Source organism: Hydra viridissima, unplaced genomic scaffold, assembly GCF_058129835.1.
Source record: "Hydra viridissima isolate aposymbiotic clone 2 unplaced genomic scaffold, HvirCarnegie_v1 scaffold_2, whole genome shotgun sequence".
In the NCBI taxonomy this organism is placed as follows: domain Eukaryota; kingdom Metazoa; phylum Cnidaria; class Hydrozoa; order Anthoathecata; family Hydridae; genus Hydra; species Hydra viridissima.
The window spans coordinates 7,971,844-7,995,037 of NW_028324301.1; the positions used below are offsets into that span (position 1 = coordinate 7,971,844).

General features: G+C 29.2%; 3 protein-coding genes and 1 pseudogene across 6 annotated transcripts; 2 read left to right on the top strand and 2 right to left on the bottom strand.

The window, feature by feature from the left end:
• Positions 1-1,644: 1,644 nt before the first annotated feature.
• Positions 1,645-1,992, top strand: LOC149891751 (uncharacterized). Its single transcript, XM_090077983.1, has one exon. It carries the CDS (start codon positions 1,645-1,647, stop codon positions 1,990-1,992), a length of 348 nt encoding a protein of 115 aa, XP_089934109.1.
• Positions 1,993-6,037: 4,045 nt separating this feature from the next.
• Positions 6,038-18,654, top strand: LOC145182908 (phosphatidylinositol 3,4,5-trisphosphate 3-phosphatase TPTE2-like). Of its 2 annotated transcripts, XM_090080664.1 has the most exons (19): positions 6,038-6,072; positions 6,997-7,195; positions 7,797-7,924; positions 9,018-9,065; positions 9,412-9,487; positions 9,890-9,963; positions 11,376-11,492; positions 11,672-11,762; positions 11,965-12,028; positions 12,150-12,214; positions 12,290-12,350; positions 13,096-13,177; positions 13,388-13,476; positions 13,565-13,626; positions 13,697-13,777; positions 15,280-15,383; positions 15,526-15,727; positions 18,286-18,356; positions 18,458-18,654. In XM_090080664.1, the coding sequence occupies exons 2-19, from the start codon at positions 7,088-7,090 to the stop codon at positions 18,570-18,572; spliced, it is 1,638 nt and encodes a 545-aa protein (XP_089936790.1). In that variant the 5' UTR covers positions 6,038-6,072; positions 6,997-7,087; the 3' UTR covers positions 18,573-18,654. The 2 variants fall into 2 exon arrangements, with proteins under 2 accessions (XP_089936790.1, XP_089936791.1); XM_090080665.1 differs by having other exon boundaries at positions 6,068-7,195; positions 11,728-11,762.
• On the bottom strand, positions 13,927-14,645 carry LOC149891752 (uncharacterized; annotated as a pseudogene).
• A 2,460-nt stretch (positions 18,655-21,114) lies between the features above and the next one.
• Positions 21,115-23,070, bottom strand: LOC145195383 (pyrroline-5-carboxylate reductase 1, mitochondrial-like). 3 transcript variants are annotated; one of them, XM_080073218.2, is made up of 2 exons: positions 22,755-23,070; positions 21,115-21,890 (listed from the first exon to the last, which is right to left on the bottom strand). In XM_080073218.2, exons 1-2 carry the CDS (start codon positions 23,059-23,061, stop codon positions 21,355-21,357), a joined length of 843 nt encoding a protein of 280 aa, XP_079929344.2. In that variant the 5' UTR covers positions 23,062-23,070; the 3' UTR covers positions 21,115-21,354. The 3 variants fall into 3 exon arrangements, with proteins under 3 accessions (XP_079929344.2, XP_089936799.1, XP_089936797.1); XM_090080673.1 differs by lacking the exon at positions 22,755-23,070 and adding an exon at positions 22,037-22,078; XM_090080671.1 differs by lacking the exon at positions 22,755-23,070 and adding an exon at positions 22,013-22,077.
• Positions 23,071-23,194: the final 124 nt, after the last annotated feature.

Below are 23,194 nucleotides of genomic sequence, written 5' to 3' on the forward strand. Positions count from 1 at the left end.
ACCACCGGGAACGGTGTTCGGATGTTTTAAAAACGGACGGATAGATAACATCAGAGCTTTTTGTTGAATGGTTAAAGCATTTCATCAAATCCATCAAGCTGGAAAAAAGTAACTAAAAGAAATTACCACTTCTTTTGGACAAATGTTTTTAAAATCTCTCAAAGCCAATCATAATGAAGCATCATCTACTTGGTTAAGAATAAATCCCGTCAACACAATTAAACAAAATACTGTGTCAGAACTATTGGGGATTGCATGCTCAAAATTTGTTCTTATGGATATTGCTTTGAATGACTATAAATCTACCGGTATTTGGCCATGCAACAGACAAGAATTTTAGGATGAAGATTTTTGCATTCAAATAGAAGATTCAATTACACAAATGCAAATCAAGTTATCAGTAATAAAACTTCTCCAGCACACGAAACAACACAAGAAACCCAAGAAGAAGAAGCAACAGTTTATCTTATCACAAGTCCTTCAACTTCAAACGGAATAAAACAACAGTTAAATATGCTATGTCCGATTCTAAATGTAATAAAGGGAAGCCGCACAAGCGTAACTCAAGCAGTTGAAATAACGTCGAGTGTGAATAAAGAAAACGTAAAAAATCCAATGAAGAGAAAGAAAAATACAATCACTAAAAAGGAATCAACATTAAAGATTAAAAAGAAGAAAGGCAATAGAGCTATAGGCGATTGGTTTGTTATCTTTGTGCAGAAGATCGAAAGGAAAATATGATTCAGTACTTGAAGTGTAAAACATGGGTGCACGACCTTAGCGCAGGAACTAACAAAAAAATATAGAAATATGTGTGTGATGCCTGTGCTTAATGAAAATTAACTCATTATTGAAATCTTTTTTTTTTTTTGCTATTGAATCTTAATTCTTAATAAAATGACCTTTCCTAATGAATTTATTCTAAATAAATACATAATGATTGTATTTTTAGGTGGGTACGACGAAGCCATAGGTGGTACTACTTAGGACACTAGTTTCCTAAATCGTACCCTTGCAACTTTTTTTAAATTTAGATTAGTTAATATGACAACACAGAGATTTTTCACAGTTGTTCTCATAAGTAAAAACAATATTTACACTAGAATGGAATAGCAAATAAAGTTTTTACATTTTTCCTAAATACTCTTTGTAATGCAGGTTTTAATGCGAAATTAATAAGGAAATTAATACGAAAAGTAAATTTTCAATGCTGCTCACAAATTTAGCACACATTTGATTTAAGCTTCACTTTTCTTCTTTTAATTGAATTTTTAGGCGGTAAACTTCTTATGCCTTTTCTATTTTTTTTTATTTATAGTTAATTAAAACAAACCTTATATAGAAAAAAAAAATAGAAAAAAAAATTATTTTCTTTTAACCATCTATTTTTAACTTAAACAGAGACCGCTACTTAAAGCGGTGTAAAAAAGCCGCTCATAAGTTTATCACACTTGCACTCCTATTGTCTTTTAACTGCCGTTTTTTACTTTCTGACGTCAAATTTTTACTAAAAAGTAAATTTAACTTTCCTTTTTTACATAATAACTGAACAAAAGTTTCTAAAATATCCATAGTATGTATTACCTCATTTGAAACAAACTTGGTATTTTTCGCTTAAATTTTATCCATAATTTGACCAATGAAATGGGAAAAAAATCAATTAGCTCTGAAATAAAACAGAGTATTGTAGGACTACATCTTGGTGGTTTCAACAGTTCTGAAATAGCTCGAACTCTTAAGTCTGTATCTCGTTCATGTGTACTCAGAACAATTCAGAAATTTGAAAAAACCGGTACTACTGCACACAAAAACCGCTCTGGACGATCAAGAATAAAAAGTATCACCGATTATAATAGTATCCATAGAATTGCAAGAAAAAACCCTAAATACTCAGTCAAACAGATTGCGCAAGAAGTGAACTTGGCTCTAAAAAATTATATCTCAAGACAAACTGTAAATAGAAGATTGATTGATCGAAAACTTTGTTGCTAAGTTGCTGCCAGAAAACCACTGCTTAAACCAACTGATCAGTTAAAACAAATCAAATTTTGTAGAGCTATTTTGAAAATGACTAATTAAGAACTAAGGAGAAAAATATTTAGTGACAAATCCAACTTTACAGTTATTAACCGAAAGAACAGACTGATTATCCGAAGGCACTATAATGAGATGTTTCATAGTCGCTTCATTGTGCCGCGACTACAAGGTGGTTGAGGTTCAGTAGGCATATGGGGTTGCATCACTTATAACGGCCCAGGTCTCTGCTACTTATACGATGGTCGTATGGATCAACATAAATATATCGAAACGCTTGAAAATCATTTAATCCCGACTAGAGACATCTTTTTTAGCAATGAGTCAGAGTGGCAGTTTCAACAAGACAACGCTCCTTGTCACAAGGCGAAAACGGCGACTCTTTGGTTTCAAGAAGACAACATTAAGGTACTTTAGTGGCCAGCTAGATCACCTGACCTTAATCCAATCGAAAATGTATGGACTGTACTGGACCGCAAACTCACTAAAGCTCCCGTAACATCAGCTGAACATCTTAAGGAAAGTTTGAAAGAGTCGTTCTACAGCTTATCAACTGATTATTTCCGAAAACTTTTTAACTCGATTAAAAGAAGATGTGAACTATGCATGAAGAACAAAGGCGGACATATCCCTAATTGATCTTGCTATTAAAGCAAACTTAAATCCAGCTGTGCTAAACTTATGAGCAGCTTTTTTCGAACTTTTTTTTTGTATACTAACTTTGAATAAAGATTTTTAATCATAGACACTTGTTTTTTTTAGTTTTTTTTCTCTTAATGTAATTAAAAAAGCCAAATAAATATGTTTTGGTTTTTTAAAAAACCTTAAATTTCTTATTTTTTACTTTTATTTCATTTTTAAAGAAAAAAACGCAACTTAAATCTAATGTGTGCTAAATTTTTGGGCAGTATTGTATATCACCTATTAAAAGACATGAATTTCTTTTTGGGTACAAAGTAAACAATCAAGATAAAACTTGAACGCCTAATGTATGCAAGTTCAATGTAGATAATAAACCTTCAATGTCTATTGAAATACCAATAATTTGGCGTGAAGAAAAGCGGAACCCAGGAATAGAGCTCCCACATCAACCCAAATGAGAGTCTCACTGATTAAAGGGCCAAAAAAATTTTTTTTACCACGCATTTCAACAGTCAATTTATTTCAGATGTGTGTCTCACTTTCTGCCCTTTCAAATAAATTAATTTAACAAGATTTTACAAGAGGTTTTACAAGTAAGAGGCTTAAGAAGTAAGAGGTTTTACAAGAGAGCGGTTTTCTAAGTTTCATTTATTGGCTGTTTATATGGACAAAGGCTACCCCGCTGTTAGCAGCCGGGCTACTCTCGATATCATGAAGATGGCGGCTTTAGACAAAAAAATCCATAGTATTGCAACAACGTGCTTTTCAATATCAATATCAATCAATATCAGTATATTTCATGTTAAGGATGTTACAAAAAACACAGGTCATTGCAAATAGTAATTCACTAATAAAACGCAATGACCTAAATAAGATAAAGAATAAGATAAGAGAAAAACATAAGAAATAAACTAGTCACATAATAAAAGTAGAACTTTACAAAAATTTATAAGTAACACTTAAAAAACAGACTTTTAAAAGAGTTAAAATGTAGGTCAAATAGTTATTATAATGTATTCACATATATATGCGTATATACACAAATAAGAAATTATAAAATGTACATAAACAAAGAAAATACTTATAGAGGTAAAGAATAAAGTTAAGCGTAACTTTTTAGGTAGAAATGATGAAGTGACTTTAAGAACAGATTCTTGGACCTAAGGATAAAATCTGTTTTTAGGAATTTTGTATGGAAGGGTGTTCAAAGAAAGGGTACACTGATATGTAATGGAATTTATTCCATGTTTAGTTGTCTGTTTTTGTGGGATGGTTAAGTTGTTAAAAGTGACTGATCTTAGGTTATGCCCACACGTTGTCCTGCTATTAAAGTAGTTATAAAATATTGAAGGAAGGAGCTAAAAATACTTTTGACTTTTTTTTATTATCAAACTTCAAATTGCCACCTGTTTTTAAAAAATGTTTTCTTAAGATCAACTTTTGAAATAATTTAACAGTTAAAACATGCTAAAAAGAAAATCTTTAAAAAAACTTTTAGCTTAGCAGTGTAAAATAAGTTAGATATGTATCTTGCAATCAATGCTTTACTGGGCTTATTACACAAAAAAATGCATTTTAAAAGCTTGATAGAATTATATAAGCTTCAAAAATTAAAATTTGATAACTTTTATAAGATTATTATCTTAAGTAAACTATCGCGATCACTTCTAAAGATGAAACAAGCAAGAGAGAGGCGTTTAAAAAGAAAAAATCGTAGCTGCTGGTTCAAAAGTGGGCGAACTGATTTGTAGAGACAAAATATTATAACTGGTGTGGCTCCCAGTGATGTGGGGAAAAAAATTTTAGGTTTCAACGTCTTCTTTTTATGGATTTGGTTTCAGAGTTAAGCCCTTATATATCCTGTGACCCTTTTACAGCTAACTCTAGAGCTTTATCAACAGATAAAAAAGTAGCAATTACTTTATACTACTTGAAAGATACTGGATCTTTGGGCATGACTGCTAATACTTTTGGAATTGCAATATGTACTACTTCTGCCGTTATAATTTCAGTTTGTGAGGCAATATCAAAGTATCTTGGGCCAAAATATCCATTTCTTCCAAGAAATCAAACTGAAATTCGAGATAAAATTTCTAAGTTTGAAAGTAAGTTAACAGTGTTGATACTTCCTGTAAAACATTTTGTTGATTCTTGCATTGTTTCTGTCATTTCTTTTCTAAATTAAGCATCGTCTCTAGCTTCTTTAAATAGTATATAGTCTCGCTGAGCGGCGCTTAAATTTCTTTCTAGGTGTTTTCTTTTGTTTTCAATGAGTTGTGGTATACAACTTTTTATTTTTTTGGTGTTATAAATTTTATCTTCCACATCACTATTGTTGTCTGCCTCTACTTCTTCTGATAAATCTTGATCGACTGATAAAAGAGTTTTTTCAGTTTCATTAAAATCATCCTCTTTCACACCAAACGTAATTGGTTCAATATTGGTGGAACCACCCCACAAGGAAACGAGCTGGTCATAAAACTCAAATACAATTTTACCACTTCCACTTCGACTACCACTAACAACTGCTTTCGAAAAATTTTGTTGAATTTCTTTCCATTTTTCTTGAATTCGTTTTGTTCCTCATTTAATTGCTTCTTTAGAATCCTTTTCATTTGTAATATCGACGGCAATAAGGCCAAAATACATTTCTTCATCTTTATTATAGAGTTTTGCCATAGCCAAGCTCTAGGGCTAACTCACTTGCTTCGTATTTATATGAGAAATTAACCAGCCAGTTTGCCGGGCTAGATCTCGCTTACCGGGCTAGCTCTCATTCATTTAAACGCAAAATAAAGTTAAGTTGAAATAAGGAAGACATCGAGAACTCGGTAAACGGACTAGCCCTGCAAACGAGCTAGCTCGCTTTTCATAAACAGCCCCTTACTCTATGAGAAAAGAGGTTTTAAAGCAAAGAGGTTTTGTAGTAAGATAAAACGGATTGTAGGAATCTGGGAGACTGCACCAGTTTGTGAAGTAAACATTTAATCTTTCAATGATTTGGAGAATGAACTTAATATTGCACTATCAGACCTTAATTTAAACGGTGAAACAAATTTAGTTTGATCCCGGCAAAAAAAAAGAATACTCTCTAAGTGTAAATCCAGAGGTAGTAAATTGTTAACACATTTTACACTCATGCAAGAATATAAAACATAATGTGGTACAAATAACATTATAAATCAAACAAATAAAAAAAAACAAAACAACAACAGCAGAATGTAAATAATACCGAATGGACCGGTCTGTTTGGTACCGAATGTAATGTTTCATTCAGTACTAAGTTCGTCATCTTCCTTCAGAACTCACTTAAGCAAAAATTATTCAAATGGCACGATTATTCAAATGGCACGATTATTCAAATGGCACGATTATTCAAATGGCACTACTCAACAAGTAAATTTTTATTGCTATGTAAAATTGCGATAACATCCACTTACAAATTGGTGCTGAAAATTTCAGAAACTTCACGATAAAAACTAAACAAAAACAAACAAAGTTGACTATTCATATCTATTGGGCGGGAAAGAAAATTCTTTTGCACTTGTACCGTTACAAATGGATCTCATTAGAACACGTGAAGTTCTATAATCTTCTATAATTTTCTTAAATTTTGTTTTAATGCATCAACGGTACATTATTTTTTGAAATTTCTACGCGGCTATGTAAGCGAGTACAGTTGATTCACTTGACATAAAATTTCTGATCAAAAATCCCATATTCGACTGTGCTTCTTAAATGAGTTCTACATTGGTCACCTTGCCGATGAGGCCGAGCATAGCGCTATGCAAAACACTGTCCAATTTGCTTTTAACGTTTTCGTTCCAAATACTTCCAACTCAAGGATCGTCCAAGGTCTGATCGTCCAACTGAAGTTTATTCTAAAGCGGTGCGCAAACTGCTGGAGGAAGATCCAAGACCCACTATCCGCTGTGTTGCCTTCACACTCAGATCTTCTCACATATCAGTGCTGAAATCCCTCCAGACATCGCTCCAAGCGACTATTACCTTTTCCACGTCCTGCAATTCATGTCAGAGAAGAGCTTTGATGATGTTTACTAACTCAAAGTTGACATTCGTTAATTCTTTAAGGCGCAGCCAGGTAGCTTCTACAAAGATTGTATCCCATCCCTTGCCTAATAAATCGAGAATTTTTGTTAATGTTAATGGTGATTGTATTGTAGATTGATTGTGTTTGTTCAGAAGATTGTAAAGTATTAAGCCTTTTTATGAAAGTGCGAAAGGACTTTCTTTCCAACCTAATACTTAGACGATTTATGGAACAGTTCTGTTATTTAACATACCGCATGTGTTATGTAGATATTGTTGACAAAAGCATGTCTCGAAAGGGGGTTCCAACTATATCCGTAAAAGTATATACACTACAATAACTACAGTGGGATGTTATGAAATGGTTTCCAGTGCTTTAACAGTTAGTTTTCATAAAGAAACAATGTCTGATGAAGATTTACTAATTTATGATGATGATGATGAGGATTGGAAATTTGAAGACGAAGATGTAAGTTATTTAAACTATGTTTGATATGTTTTTATTAAGTACTTAAGTACTCTTTTAACTGCAAATTAAAACTCTATGTTTTTGTTAAGTACTTATGTACTTTTTTAACTGCCAATTAAAACTCTGTGTTTTTGTGAATTTCTTTTTTAAATAGCCTCAATTAAATAGCCTCAAAAAATGACTAACCAAGCAGTACTTGATAGTATCAAATTTGATTTACTAATTTTATTAAAGTAGCTTCCCTAATAGTGAAGGCAAATTTAAGACTGAAAATCCACAAAGTTTATCATACAATTGAAACATTTTCCTAAATTCCCTCACTAAATATTAAAATATTGTTAAAATAATTTTTTTTGTTTTTGGAAAAAGAGACTTTCCTGCATATTTATTTAGGCATATTATGAAAAGCATAGCTGATCATTTTTAAAAAAAGCACTATATATTTGACTTTTAAATTGTTTTAACTTCCTTAACTGTATGTTAAAATGTCATTACCTGTCAAAGGTTTAAAACTTTTGCCTCTTTATTAGTATTTTAATAAAAAATTATAATTTGACAAAATTTGAACTCTGTTACTGAACTTAGCTAATGTCTTTTTTAGGTTCAAGCAACTACTAAAAATCAATCTGTTGAACTAAGTGGTATAGAAAAAGATTTATTTGTAGATAGAACACTCAATGATTCATCAGAGCATAGAGCTCATATATGGAATCTTGAAACAACTTCAGGGTACCATCTTTAAATACATTTATCAATTGTGAAGATAGATGCAAGCCTGGCTTGTTATTTTCTTATATCTAGGCCCTAGGATGTAAAATGTAGTTACAATTAAGTGGTATACTCAAGATAATTCTAAAATAATACTAGTATTAGCAACAATAATGAATGTTTGTATGTATATATGTATGTATGTATGTATGTATGTATGTATGTATGTATGTATGTATGTATGTATGTATGTATGTATGTATGTATGTATGTATGTATGTATGTATGTATGTATGCTATATTACTTTGTTTGAAGAATTCTACAAATTTTGTATCTGTATACCATAATTAAATTTTATTTTGTAACATAATTTGTTAATATAGTGTACTAGATTTTCTTTCCCCAATTTTCACTATCAGCAACAACCTGGTCAACTATTTTTATTGTATAAAAATTAAGCCTATAAGTCATTAATTGATTCTTATTGGCTAGAAACTTTCAAGAAGTTTTTCACCTAGATCTATGTGCTTAGTTGCTGTTTCTCATATATATTAATTAAAAGAGCTGTAGAAACTGTAGGAATGATGCATAGTAAATATTTAATATATATGCTGGTCTTCACTTATTTTTGAAAACTTATCTTATGTACTTTTTGGCAATAAGCCATTACATTGTTCATGATAATACATACATACATACATACATACATACATACATACATACATACATACATACATACATACATACATACATACATACATACATACATACATACATGCATGCATACATACATACATACATACATACATACATACATACATACATACATACATACATACATACATACATAGTTTCATAGTGCTTAAAATTTTTAAACATTGTTGAACATAGCAATTAGAAAATTATTATAAATAATGTTATTATTCTTGAAATAGGAAAAGAAAAAAAAAATTGTCAACATACTTTTGTTATCAGAAACTAAAAAATTGCTAAAAAGTTTTATTTCGAACTAATTTTAAACAGTAATTCTCATGAGAAGATTATTTTCTATTATATACTTACCCTAATTATTGTGTGCTGTTAAATGATTTTATTTTGGTTGTAATTATTTAGGAGAATCCGATTTAAGATTCATCGTGTTGTTGATCATATTGCTGCCAGGCAGGTTTTTTTTTTTTTTAGCTCTATTCAAAATGAATGTAACTTGCTTTAACAATAGCAACATTATTGTATTTATAGTAACACCAACAAAAGTAATAGAATAAATAGTAGGAAGACATTGATTAGCTTTAAAAATGTTGTAATTTTTTTATATGCAGCTAAATCAATTTTATGTCAATAATTGCAGTGAACATTCCTTTAAAAGTAGTTACTGGAGGTAAGGTCACTGCTATTGCAATTTACACTGAAGTAAGTTATAAAAAAAGCTCACTTACTGAAAACTGCTTCACATATAACAAACTGTTAATTAGTATTCTGAATAATAAACTTTTTTTGATGTTTTTAGAATATTTAGTATTTGTCTTGTGCTTCTTGACATCATCTTAGTTGTTGTTGCATTAGCTACCAAAGCAGATACCAAGGTAACTTTTAGACCTCTCCTGCATTTCTTCAAAATATTTCAGACATTTAGAAAGTATCTGATGACCTCTTGTGTAAATGTAAGAACTTTTCTACTCAAGATTAAAACTTGAAACTTAATGTAAATCAAAGTATTAATAAAGAATGATAATTAAGTGTTTGACATAAAAGGTTTCCAGATTTGTTTATGTAAAAACTTGAAAAGTTTAATAAACATCTTAAAACTTAAATGAAAGCTTTTTTTTTTCTTTTTTTTTTCTTTGTTGTTTATGAGAAAATATTTTACAAACTAAAACACATTATTGTTTAGAATTGATAAGTTTTTCTGCAATTTCTCAAAAATTATTCATTTATACAATATCAGTTTAAAGGCTTCTTTTGAAAAAACTTCTTTTGACATTCAGATTTACTCACCTATCACTCTAGCAATTGTCTCCTACTTTATGGTTGAATTAGGTTTTCGAATGTTTGTTTGGGGGTATGCTTATTTTTATTTAACTTTTTCTTTATTACTCAAAGTCTTTATTTTGAAAGTATCATTTTTTTGACTTACATGGTACAACATGTTATGAATATGTTTCAATATGCATTCAGAATGTTAAACTTTATAGAATATATATATGAAGCTTATACTTGTAAAAGTAAATTTGTTTGTTACAAATTAAATATCATAAATTATGTATGCACTAATAGCAATTCAATTTTTATGTCAAAGTTAATCATACAATTTTAAATTTTTATGTTAAACATTTAATTTTAAAAAATAGGAAGAAATTATTCACATATATTTATCATTAATAACATTTTGATACATCCTTAGCAGCAATTATTGCCAGAAATCAATTAATTATCAAATTTACCGAATTCTCTGTGACAATTTATATAAAATTGTCACAGAGAATTCGGCATTTCATAAATCCCATTGATAAACTCAAAGTCACTGACTAAGCTATAGACAAAATTCAACTGTATTTTCTGATTATTTTTATTAATAAATGACTTCTTCACAGTGTAAAAGCTCTTTAAGTTGTGTTCTTTTAGTACACTTGCAATTGTAGACATATTGACTACTTTTCCAATTTCATCTTCAATATCTGTTTGGATTTTTGATGCATTTAATGAGGGATGTATTTTTTTTCTCTCTAATACTTGCCTTTCTTCACAACCATTAAATATCCTTTTGCAACTTGTTCTGGGAGATGTTACATTTTCCTAGTTTTCTTATACTTATATTTTTAATTGTCAATTAAACAAATTCTGCGCTCCACTTAATGCTCTATCAAATGTCTCATGGTTTTAATATTGGTTAATTTTTTGGAAATTTAGTGAATGATTAATTTTGAAGGATATTACTGTTTCTCTATATGAGCAGTTCTCATGATAACATTATAGTTTAAGTGTATAACATTGCTGTAACTGCATTTTTCTCTAGTGGCATTTTATTTGACTTCAGCTTGTTTATATCTGAGTTCTAGGTTTCTCTTGTATGGAAAATAATTCTTTCTCTTTCTGCTTTCATTTTTTTATATTTTACAATAAGGCTTGATATCAGTCAAATTACAGTATTTCAGACCTAACTTTACTCTTTTGGAAAACTTCCTAACGTCAGAAAAGTAGTCTTATCATGAACAGTTGAAAATCCTGTTTCATCAGCATTATACACTGTTCTAGTCTATTTTGTGCTCAGAATACAGTGGAAGCTTGAAAGAACAGCTAATGCTATCAAAGAATCCTAAAATTGCTGTTGCTGTTTTACTCTAGTACATGCAGTATACTTGCAAGTGTTAAACTTTAACTTTTTTTTGATACCAATGTTAAGTACATTTAATGAACAAAAAATATTTTCTTAACAAATGTCAATATCATTAAGGGATTTTTATTTTCTTCTAGACGTGAATTTTTTCACCATCGTCTAGAAATTCTTGATATGATTGTTATAATCTTATCATTCTTAACGGCTGTAATCTTTGAAGTAATTACCATGCATGAACATGTGAAATATGGAAAGTAAGTAAAATTAAGTAATAAAAAAACTTTGAAGTATTTATTGTTTCAAAATATATTTTGTTATAACATTTTATTGAAATGAAATAAAAAATCAGTTGCACTGGGTTTTTGATGGTATTAATTAAAGAGCTTTTCATAATTGGTTTTTTAAACTTTTACATTACAATTCTGAAATTTAGATTAATTGTCATAGTTCGTCTTTTTCGTATTTTGCTTCTAATAAGAGTTTGTACAGGTCAAAAGCATGTGAAAAAGGCCACAAGAAACTTGGTAAGTCAATAATTTGTCAGCAAACATAACTTTATTAAAAAAATTTTTTTTTTTAAATTTTTTGACAAAGCATTGCACTAAAACTTATGAAAGATGATGATCAATTTTCATAAATTCTTTGATAAAGGAAATGAAACCAATGATCCGTATACTTAATTTTTTGTTTTAAGACTTCCAGATTTATTTTTCCTTTTTTGTTTAGATCTCGCAAAATAAAAGGCGTTATGTCAAAGATGGTTTTGACTTAGATTTAACTTATGTAACTGGTAAGTTGTATGATAATAAATATAATATAGATGGTTTGACTTGCGGGTTTGACATTTCATTTTTTTAAATTTTTTTTCTTAATATTTTTCTCTTTATTATTATTATTTTTTTCATTTCTAGATAGAGTCATTGCAATGTCATTTCCTTCTTCTGGAAAAACATCACTTTACAGAAATCCAATATCAGTAAGATATATGCAGTAATCAATTAACATTTTGAAAATTTATACATATAAGAAGATCTTAAATACTTTGCTTTAGGAAGTGGCTCGGTTTTTTAATACAAAACATCCTGGACATTACAAAATCTATAATTTATGCAGTAAGAATTTTTATTTCATAAATTTCTTATGTATTGATACATTTAATAAAAAAATAATCTAAATTTTAATGAGTATCCATGATTTGCACCATGATGTTCCAGGTGTCATGAAAACAGTTTTTGGGTAATAGCTTTTAAATCCTCTTTGAATAGAATCTACTCTTCATATAATAAATATCCCCTATTGTAGGTGGTATGTGTCAATTTTTTTAGTTAACAAGTTTTGTAATTAAAATTCAAAAGCAGCGATATACACACATTTGATAAATGTAAATATATAATAGCCATTAAAAAGATAAGACTGCTTTTTTAAATCACTTTTCACTTTAGTTATTTTCAAGGTTTTTCATAAGTAAGAAAAAAAAATTTTTTTTGTTTAAGGATTTATTTCCTTTAAGTTGATGATCTGCATAATTTATAATTATTATGTACCACTAGGAGTTCACAGGCAAATGCGTTTTTTTTAATATTAGCAGCCTGTTGAGCTTAAAGTGTCTCCTTCTACAAGTAGTGCTTCTAGACAAATTTAGATTAGCTACATCTTTTTTTACTGAACTTCTGCTACTGTCTGTATAAATGCAGCTTTCACTAATATTGATATAATACAAAACTGTGCAAACTTTAGGCTTAAAATCTGCTTATTAGCTATTTTTGCACACTTGGGATTCCTAAGTCTTTTGTTTCAGTAAATTTTTAAAGTTTTAAAAGTGTTTTGTTTTTTTAAATATTTCTATTTTATCAAAAGGTGAACGACATTATGATACTTCATATTTTCACAACAGTGTGGAAAGAGTTTTAGTTGATGATCACAATGTACCCAGACTAAGGTTGGCATGTTAAATGTTACTTACAAATAATTTATCTTCCAATTTTGTTGTTTAAAAAAGTATTTGTTTTTTTAAAATAGTATTTGTTTTACTACAATTTGTTGTAAATCTGTTTTGTAAAATTTTTTCATTTTTCCTAAAAAAGCAGCATTTTTGTACATGTGATATACTTTCTTAAGTTTTAGTAAATTTAGTATTTTTTTTATTTAGTCAGCTATTGCAGTTTTGTCATAGTGCATTTGAATGGATGAAACAAGATGAAAATAATGTCTTAGTTGTTCATTGCAAAGGCGGAAAAGGTTTTAGATGGATTAATTGCTTTGAATGAAATTTATATCTATTCTTTTTCTTTAAACATTTTTTCTTTAACCATTTTTTTTTTTTAAGGAAGAACTGGAACTTGTGTGGCTGCATGGCTTTTGTTCTCAGGCCAGTTTAAATCTGCTGAAGTAAGTATTTTGCTTTTTATTTTATTTTGTTATTATTATTTTTTTCAAAGCAAACTTTTATAACTTGTAGAAAGCATTGCAATACTTTGGTCTACGAAGAACAGATAAGGCTAAAGGAGAGAGATTTCAAGGAGTTGAAACACCATGTCAAGTAAATTTTTTTAAATTATTTTCTAACCATTTTTTAATAAATTCATATAATTTTTGACTTTGAATTGCATTCCATGACCTAGGTTGAGCTTTAGCCATTTTTTAAATCATAAACAAATTTTTTTGTCACAATCCCCAGTGCATAGCAGTTCAAATTTGTAGTTCCCTTTCTGGTTGTTTAAAAGACCAACATTTCTTTTAAAACAGCATTAAGTTGGTTGTTTGAATTGTGGTGCTGTTTTACAGCCAAATGCTGAATCACTTCCTTGAATAAATCAAGTGAAAGTGGATTTTTGTTGAGATTTTCTGAGCCAAGCACTTCTTGAATAAATTCTAAGTTATCTGGATTCATAATTTTTAAGTACAAATTTCAAAAGCATAATGAAAACTTCATGTTCTTTTAAGTCAGGCAAGCATTCTGGACTGGAAAGATATCTGTACAAGTATACAAGGTTGCTCTGTCTTCTCTCTTCAAAACACACTCTTAAAATTGCACTCTTCAATGTAGTGCAAAGAGTTAAATCATGTTGTTTCAGTCTGTTCACAAGAAACTTGAAATTTCCTTCAGCAGTAATAATTGCATTTTGTCAGCATAGAGCTTCTGCTGCTAGTTTGACTGGCTGAAGTGCAGCAACAATATCACATAAAATGTCCACTTCATATTACTGCAAATCAAATATGGAGAAATGTCCTTCAATATTTTACTAACTGAATCTTTTACTTTGAGAAGCTGTTGAATTGACAGTAGGCTGTTTTAACAAAGTGAAACCTTTTTCGTGCTGTTTCTTAAATTCTTGAAGGATGTCGTTTTTGACTTTTGTTATGGTAGATTCCAAGTGTGCTTTCACTTTTGGAATGTTTTCATCCATTGTGGCACTAAAAAAACTGGCTTGCTGCTTACTTCATTCTTGTCCCTTGTTTTCTTCTAATGTGTTGTGTTAGATTTTTGGAAAGTCTTCTAGTACAGCCAATTGAATAAAAGAGATGTTAACAATGGTATTAGAACTAAATCCATCCAGTGCTGTAAGTCTTGAAATCACTTCTTTAAAAAAAACTTAATATCTTAGGCTTTGATTTTGGTACAGCTTTTGTTGACAACTCTTCCTGTTTGATGCTATATTTTTTTGTCTCAGCAATACCACAGTCCAGTTGTGTAACTTGCATATTGATTTTCCTTTGTTTCAAGTGTAGTTTCCAAGCATCTGAGATTTTCAAAAATCAATATTTTCCTAGAACTAATTTTATTCATGTTAGGAATCAAGCATTGATGACCAAAGTTAGGAAATTTTAATCACCACTATTTATATTATGCAAATATAGTCTTTTTATATTGAGAAAATAATATTATAAGTTTTTGACAAAAACAGTATCAGTTATATATATGGAGATTTATATTAGTATAAGTAATCAATTGATACCCTTTTTTTAAAATAAAAAAATGAGTTAGATGTTGTTAAAATTATATACCTAGCTATAGCGTAGTATTTAATTTTATATTTTAAGAGTCGTTATGTTGGCTACTTTGAGCATTTACTAAAAGATTTGAAAGGTCATCTACCAGTTCCCAAACCACTTGTACTGAAAAAACTTAGTATAACTGGGATTAAAGATAAGTATTTTTTTTTTTTCATTTTTGAATCTGTTCTTATGTATATTAATCAGTTTACCTTATTGCAGTTTTTGTGTGTTATGTAAAGGGCACATTTTATATGTATTATGTAATGGGCACATTTTCTTTTGTCTTATTTTAGGCTTTGGCAATGGTAATGGTAGTGATTTGCGCATGGAAGTATTTGTAAATGGTTCTGTTGCTTTTGAGTTGAACTTCAATGTTCCCATCAATGCAAAAGTTGCCTTAAAAGGGCATGATACTCTTGTTGTTAAATTCAGTGTGGATGACTTCCCTGTAATATCTGGTGATGTCAAGTTTAAGTTTCATTCTTCTAACCCAGTAAGTTCTTCTATTTTCTTAAAGTTTATGGTAGTTACATGGAGTAATGACCTGAATTACTTTTTCTGAGACTGCTCTCTCATGTTAATATAGAATTGCTTACAGGCTTACAGGATTGAGGATTTGGTATTAGGGTGAAGTGAGACAGTGTTGTTTTAATGTATGGGCTAATTGTGCAGTTGCCTAGGGTCTAATACCTATAGGAGCTTTGTGCACTACCGATGTTTTTTTTTTGTTTTATGTGTTGAAATTTAAAACTTCAAATACATCAACAAATGATTTAAGGTTTCAGGGTTGAAAGCTTTATCATTAGTAACATTAAATTTTTAACTTTTTAAACAGAAATTTACATCCCACATGTGGAAATTTGGGAATACGAACCTAAAGAAGAGGACTTAGGTAAAGTAAAAAATAGGAACAAGCTTCCCAAAGATACCAATGATTTGGAAGCTACAGAATATGAAACTTTAAAATTAATGAGTATCAATAATATTAAAGTTTACAGATTAAAAAGAGCAACAAATTAATTAATTTTGATTTTTTTTAATCTGTTTTTTTAACATCAATAAATCTGTATAATTTTATAAATTTTATTCTAAATTTTTTTTTTTTGTAGGTGAGTAGATAGGGGAAGGAGGGCTATTAATTGTCAAATAGGAATATTTGTGATCCTTAAACACATCTCCATAGAGCACTAAAAATGAGAATAATAAAAAATGTAGTTTATACCTTTTCTATTATGTAAATACTACATTTTCATTACAATTATAGCATTGACTTTAAATACTGTTAATTTATAATTATATCTAGTAAAAAAAAGGGTATTATTTCAGGCTATTCAGATAATGTCTAAGATCTTTGCCTCACCTGGACTTAAGGGAATCACATCATTAAAAAGAACATGAATCATAGATTGAAAGTCTCAATTCCATCTATAAGGTTACCAAATCCTCAAGATAGGATTTATTTTCAGCTTTCATCTTTCTCATGGAAAAATACATATGAACATATTTGTTAATTGCTTTTAGCACCCTGATAAATTTGTGGTGTGGATTTCCTTCTAACATCTCACCATGGTAACCAGAGTTAAGTAACCAGAGTAGTAAGCTTTATAGGCCAATTCATTGCTGTATCATATCAAACTATGTAACCAACCCATTATAAAATGTATGGTTAACAAATTTCACCATAAGAAAATCTCCAAGTATTAGAACCTTTTGATTCACTGCATTGACAGAAGTTTAAATCTCCCAGTAAGAACTTGTGGAAAGGAGGTTATTTTAAAAAGTCACTTGTGAAGAGGAGGTTATTTTAAAAAATCACTTGTGGAGAGGAGGTTATTTTAAAAAAGAACTTTAAACTTTTTTTTAAAGTAACTTCCTAAAGCTTTTCTTTTTTATTTGATTTCTCTGTTCATGTTAGAAATATTTCTGATTTAGGAAGAAGCTTTCACTCAATAGTATTTGCTTGTCAGTTTATTTTTCTAAATTGATATTTCTCTGATAAAAAATACTGTAGAAACTTATAAAAAATACTTTAGATAATTACAAAAAAAAGTGTAGAACTTTAAATTCTGATAAAAAATAATATAGAAATTTAGATTCTAATTTAAATGAGAAAGTTTTATGTATGTGAGGAAGGGAAATAAAAAAATCATAAACATAAGTTGTAATTTTCACTTGATATAAAAATACTACTCATCAAGTTTATGAAAAGTGAGAGACAGCCACAACACAAGGTGGACCTCTACAACTTCATCAAAGATAAAGCAGTCTTAAAATTAAAGTTTAAATTGGTTTTGCAACTAAAAATATAATTGTTGACATCAATAAAGTGATAGCTGTTGTAAGATTCTTAACTTGTAAGATTCTTAACAATGATGTTGAGGAGACATGTTTAGATAAAAATTCAAAGATGATTAGCAAAACCTATTAAGAGAACCAACTATGAGTTCAAAGTCAAAACACTTAACAAAAATGCATACAATAAAAATCTTTATTTATACTAGAAAAAAATAAAATTAAATAATAAAATATAATTTAAGAAATATCTGAGTACACAGAAAAAGAAGGGTTGAGAAAATTTAGATGTGAATTTTAAAAGAATGACATGCAGAATAGTTTTTGTTAGACTTAAAATACTATTAAGGGATTATTGGGGATGGGCTCCAACATATTTAGAAATTTTGGAGGAGAGACGTTGAGAAGACTTTTGAATAGAATTTGATTGTTACTGTTAATTGTAAAAAAAAAAATAAAAAGACAGTTAAATCAGACTAATCCACGAAATGAATACACACACACACACACACACACACACACACACACACACACACACACACACACACACACACACACACACACACACACACACACACACATACACACACACACTGAGGGCAAAGCAGGAAAGACAAACATGCATGAAAAACTGATATTTTAGAAGATAATTTTTTAGTTTTTACAAACTCATGAATTATTTTCTATTTATTATTTTTTGCTTTTGCATTATGGTTTCAGGCTTTGTTTAGTAATTTTAATAAATTTCTTTTAATATAGACAGTTCCAAAGGCTTATGATAACTGTGCATTCTTCTTTTGGCTTCATACCAGCATGATCAGCAATAAAAAGTAGATTTTTTTCGTGACTTATTATGGTCAGGAGACAATATTTTTATTTCTAAAATATTTTATTTTGTAATTGCTTTTTAAAATATGTTTTATTGCTATAGAGTTCACCTGCCTAGAAATGAAATTTCAAATTGTCATAAGTCGAAGACCTTCAAGATTTTTCCGAATAATTTCGCAATAACACTGAAATTTGCAGACAGCGAAAACCGAAGTTAATGGTGAAAGTGTTTTGTCTTGAAAATGTTTTTTTTTTTTTAAGATTGAAAGTATTTTAACAAATTTTTTAAAAGGATGAAGTTACTGCAGTGTTTTTATTATTTTTTAGTTTTCAGCAGATAATTTGTTTAAGTTCATCAGTTTGCTTTTTTTTTAATAATAATTTTTATTACTGATCATTAAATGATAAAACTTTACTAACCTTCCCATCTCATATTACAGATATTCAATCTGTTAACTCAATAATCTTCTTTAATTACTTAGAATAATTCTGATATGTATATAATATTTTGATATAATTAATATACTTGTGCAAAATCTATTTTCTAAGTTTTTACAAAAAAAAATTTTTTTATATTCAATAGAAAGTTTAAATTATTTTTTATCATAGTTATACTAATTTAGTTATATTTAATATTATAGTTGTAATACTGTGGCTCAAAAATTTTAATTACAAAATAATTTTAATTGTTAAATTTCAAGTCGTAAATGTATTATTTACAGAAATAAAATGGTTACCAGGTCTGCCTCAATTTCTGCATATTTAAAGTTCGTTTTTTTTTCTTTTTCTTTTAAACTTTTTTTAAACTTAACTTTTCTATTTTTATTTAAGTTCTGCAGTTTATCAAACCAATCTTTCGTCTAAAGCTTGATGAATGACTTCATAAATGTTTTTATTGATAAATTTGCTTACTTTTGCTAATTAATAAAATATTACGGTTAGATTTTTTTAGAGAGTTTTATTTTTCCCTTTATTTTCCAGCTGGAATTGATACCCAATGTATGTTTATCTAATTTTATAATGGTTGTACTACACTTGTATTAATCATAATACAAGTAATAGTAATAATAATTTCAAAATCAATACTAGGTGTAGCTTTTAAGTATTCTTTATTGCTAGCCAAAATATTGATACAGCTGAGGTTCATTCATGAAAAATCTTCCAGATACATAAATCTAACAACTTAAAGTTGTTTTCAAGAGATTTAGCTAAAAAGGAGTGTTCAACCTCGAGAGCTTCACGCTTAGATTTTTCCAAGCCTGTTTTAAATGTTGAATTTTTTTTTTCTGAAAGGTCAAAATTCTATTCAAAAGTTTGGAATATCATTTTAAAGTTGCATGGAACTCTATTTAAAGTTATCTTCACTCTAGGACATAACAGGCTAACAAAAAAGTTGGTGTGAACTGTAAACATGGTGTTAGTAAGAGTATGAAGTTCATACATAAAGTAAAATACTACAGCTTTCTAATGTTGTATTGCTTTCGTCTTTCTACTATATTCTATTACCTCTAACAATTTATGTAAAACCTAAATAATGAACGAAAATTCAATTTTTTGCTAAATGTTTTTTTTTGCCCATAACTTACATTTTCGAATTCTACATCAGTGGTTGAATTGCTTAAACTCCATATAGCTGAAGGAGTAGTTTTTAAAACGACTGTCTGGAACCAAATAGTACTCATCTTTATTGAGCTTGTAAGACTCCTTGTATGGTCCACGTGGGTGAAAAGATTTGAGATTTTGTTAATAATTCAATTAAATCAGTTCACAAAAGCTATCATAGTTGCAAGCAATTCAAAGATTTCTGTAGGTGTGTAAACAAAAATCTTTTGTCATTAATTGCCAAGTAATAACCACTATAAACTACTAAGGTAAAACTTTTAAAAACTTGGTACATACTACTTGCAACAATATATTGATCTGTTCTTTCTTTAATCGCTTAGTGATTCATCTTTAACAATTAGATATGAGTTTTTTAACATCACAAAAAACGAAAAAATACTTTCATTCTCTCCTATGTATTCGTAAAGACGTTCTTGAAGTACAAATATTTATAAATGCATTTATATATCTATAAACATAGTTGTGAAATTCATTTCATGTTTGAGTAAGTACTTTATAAAATGATTTCCTTATAATGGAATGGTCTAATGGACAGTTTAATCATAAAATAAGTTTTTATGGTTTATGTTATCTGTGTTAATATATATAAAAAAAATTATTTCTTCTTATCCTTAGTGTTATGTGTATTGGTGACTCAATATATAGCAATAATAAAAGATATTTCTTTAGAAATAACTTACCTATCAAAGCAAATGGCATATAAAGTAGCTGCTTTTTACATCTTATTTACCTTGGGGACGGTAAAGGAGTAAACTAGATTGAGAATAGTTACTTGTATAGTGGTGTGTTAATATTTTTTTAAATATTATTTTGTATTTTATCTAGTTTTTACTGAACTCGTTTCAGAAGTTTCTTTTCATTTTTTAGTAAAACTTACAGATTGAAATATTGAATTTCAAAAACACACGAGAATTTAACGAAAGATTTTTTTTCTATGTTACCTTTATTTTGATAAATTTTGTCAAGTTAAAATGATGCAACTGAAATGCATGAAACAGAATGAACTGGATACATCAGCAGGAAGCCTTGAATATCCTAAAATATTTGGTAGAACCACTGGGAAGATAGGGAGAGATGGCATTTAAAAAAATCCTTTCTACGTATGCAGTAGAAAATGTAAAAAGAATAAACTTCTAATCCATTAATTAGATATTTATACACGAAAAATATCGTACAAAAAAAAAACAAAAAAAAAAAACATTAGAAATCAGGTCCTTAATTGCTAAAAAAAACTTGGTAGAGTTTCAGTGATGGTATATGGTAATTATACAGAACACAAATACCATGCTAAAAGTTATATTTTTACAGCATTTTTAAATGAGCCTTAGACGTGGTGTTTGGCAAAACATTACAAGCGCAGTTGACGTTAAAAGTCATTTAGAATCGTTCAATTCCGTTAAGACTTTCTCCTAACTTTCGAGATCTTTCAGTGGCTGACCTGACAGCATCTATCACAGCTGCTCTCATACCTCCTGATTCTAAACTATAAATTCCATGAATAGTACTTCCTCCACCTGAGCATACTGCATCTTTTAGTTCACCCGGATGCTTTTCAGTTTCTAAAACCATTTTTGCTGCACCTAAAACAGTTTTAGCTGCCATCACTAAAGCTTCTGCTCTAGCCATCCCTCCATGTACAGCTCCGTCCGCCATTGCATCTATAAAAGTGAAGGCATAAGCTGGTCCTCCACCAGCGGTCCCTGTTACTGTATCTAGCAGATCTTCTTTGAGTTCCGCGCAATAACCAACTGACCTCATGAGCTGATTAACCAATGTGCGATCCTCTGGCAAACAGTTAGATCCTAAAGTAAAAGCAGATACTCCTTCTCTATATTGAACAGGTGTGTTGGTCATAAGGCGAACGACTCTCGTCTTTGGTGGTAACACCGCTTCCATTGTATGCAGTTTCATACCTGAAAGTTTAAAAAACTTTATAAAAAATTAAAAGAAAGAAACAATTATGTAAAATTATATATACTATAAATAGGAGCAAAAAAGAAAACAAAAAACGTTTTTTATATGAAAAATAACTGACGGCAAGATAGCAAATGCGATTTACTTTAAATTGAAAGTTAACTGTTGTAGCCTATTTGATTTAATGGCTAATCTTTAAAATTAATTAAATTTTTCATCACCAACTTGGGATTATGTCTAATCTATAAGTTAGATATAATCTTGAAACTGTTTGAAGCTAATTAAACACTCTATTGGTTTTGCTAATTTATAAAAGATTTTGACAATTAATTATTTACTTTTACAAAGTTTTTTATTTTATTTTATACTAAATTTTTATTTCAAGTTTGATTTTGTTTCATTAATTTCAAGTTTGATTTTGAAATTTTTTTCAAGAATTTACTTTGAATTTTAAAATTTGAATTGATATCAGACCTTTTTTTTCAGCCGGGGATTATGTGAAAAACAAAGCGAGTCTAAAAAAAAAGAGTAAGAAGGGTTAGTTGAGCTCTTTGTCTATTCTTACGTGGACTCCTTAGAGAAATGCTCAAATATCAGTGCTAAGATTTTAATGTTTTGCGCACGATACGATCAACACTTAAATCAGTATCCGCATATTTTCAGAAGCACCTTTTTTAGTGTAAATTTTAATAAAATTATCGTGACAGCGCTTAAGTTTCCATGATTGCGTTGTTTTTCGTTTTTCATTTCTCAAATCCTTTTTAATTTGTTTCTAATATATATTCATAAAAATATTTATAAAACTTATAATTATAAGAAGTGCTTATAACACATTTTTATCAGAATTATTAAAAGAAAATTACCTGCAGCAAAAGAAAGAATGAGGTGTTCAGCCGAAACGTGGGGAGCAATTTCTCTTAGAACATTTAACAATATTTGAGGTTTTACAGCTAAAACGACAAGTTTGTTTTCTTTAACTAGTTTAACGTTATCTGTCGTTGTTCTACATCCTAACTGCTTTATCCATTTAATATCACGTTCTGTAGGAGCACTTGACCAAATTTCGTGTATCTGAATTGTTCCAGCGCTCACAAACCCTTTAGTTAAGGCCTCCACTAGTTTCCCTGCGCCAAGGAATGCTATTTGTGGCAATTTAAATGCGCGATACATTTTTTACAAAAATTTTCGGCAAGTTCTAAACGTGGTCTTTTTAAATCTATTAGAAAAAACGTTTAGGGGGGAGCTATTCTCTTCAATTTAAAATTTAAGAAATATGTTTACTATTATCAAACTTTTATAAAAA

Excerpts from the sequence above, each read along its gene's own strand:
- LOC149891751 (XM_090077983.1), top strand. The coding sequence starts at position 1,645 with ATGGGAAAAAAATCAATTAGCTCTGAAATAAAACAGAGTATTGTAGGA.
- LOC145182908 (XM_090080664.1), top strand. The coding sequence starts at position 7,088 with ATGGTTTCCAGTGCTTTAACAGTTAGTTTTCATAAAGAAACAATGTCT. Across the intron at positions 9,964-11,375 it reads TTTCGAATGTTTGTTTGGGG|ACGTGAATTTTTTCACCATC; the intron begins GTATGCTTATTT and ends ATTTTCTTCTAG. Across the intron at positions 13,627-13,696 it reads GCCAGTTTAAATCTGCTGAA|AAAGCATTGCAATACTTTGG; the intron begins GTAAGTATTTTG and ends TATAACTTGTAG.
- LOC145195383 (XM_080073218.2), bottom strand. The coding sequence starts at position 23,061 with ATGTATCGCGCATTTAAATTGCCACAAATAGCATTCCTTGGCGCAGGG. Across the intron at positions 21,891-22,754 it reads CATTCTTTCTTTTGCTGCAG|GTATGAAACTGCATACAATG; the intron begins GTAATTTTCTTT and ends TTAAACTTTCAG.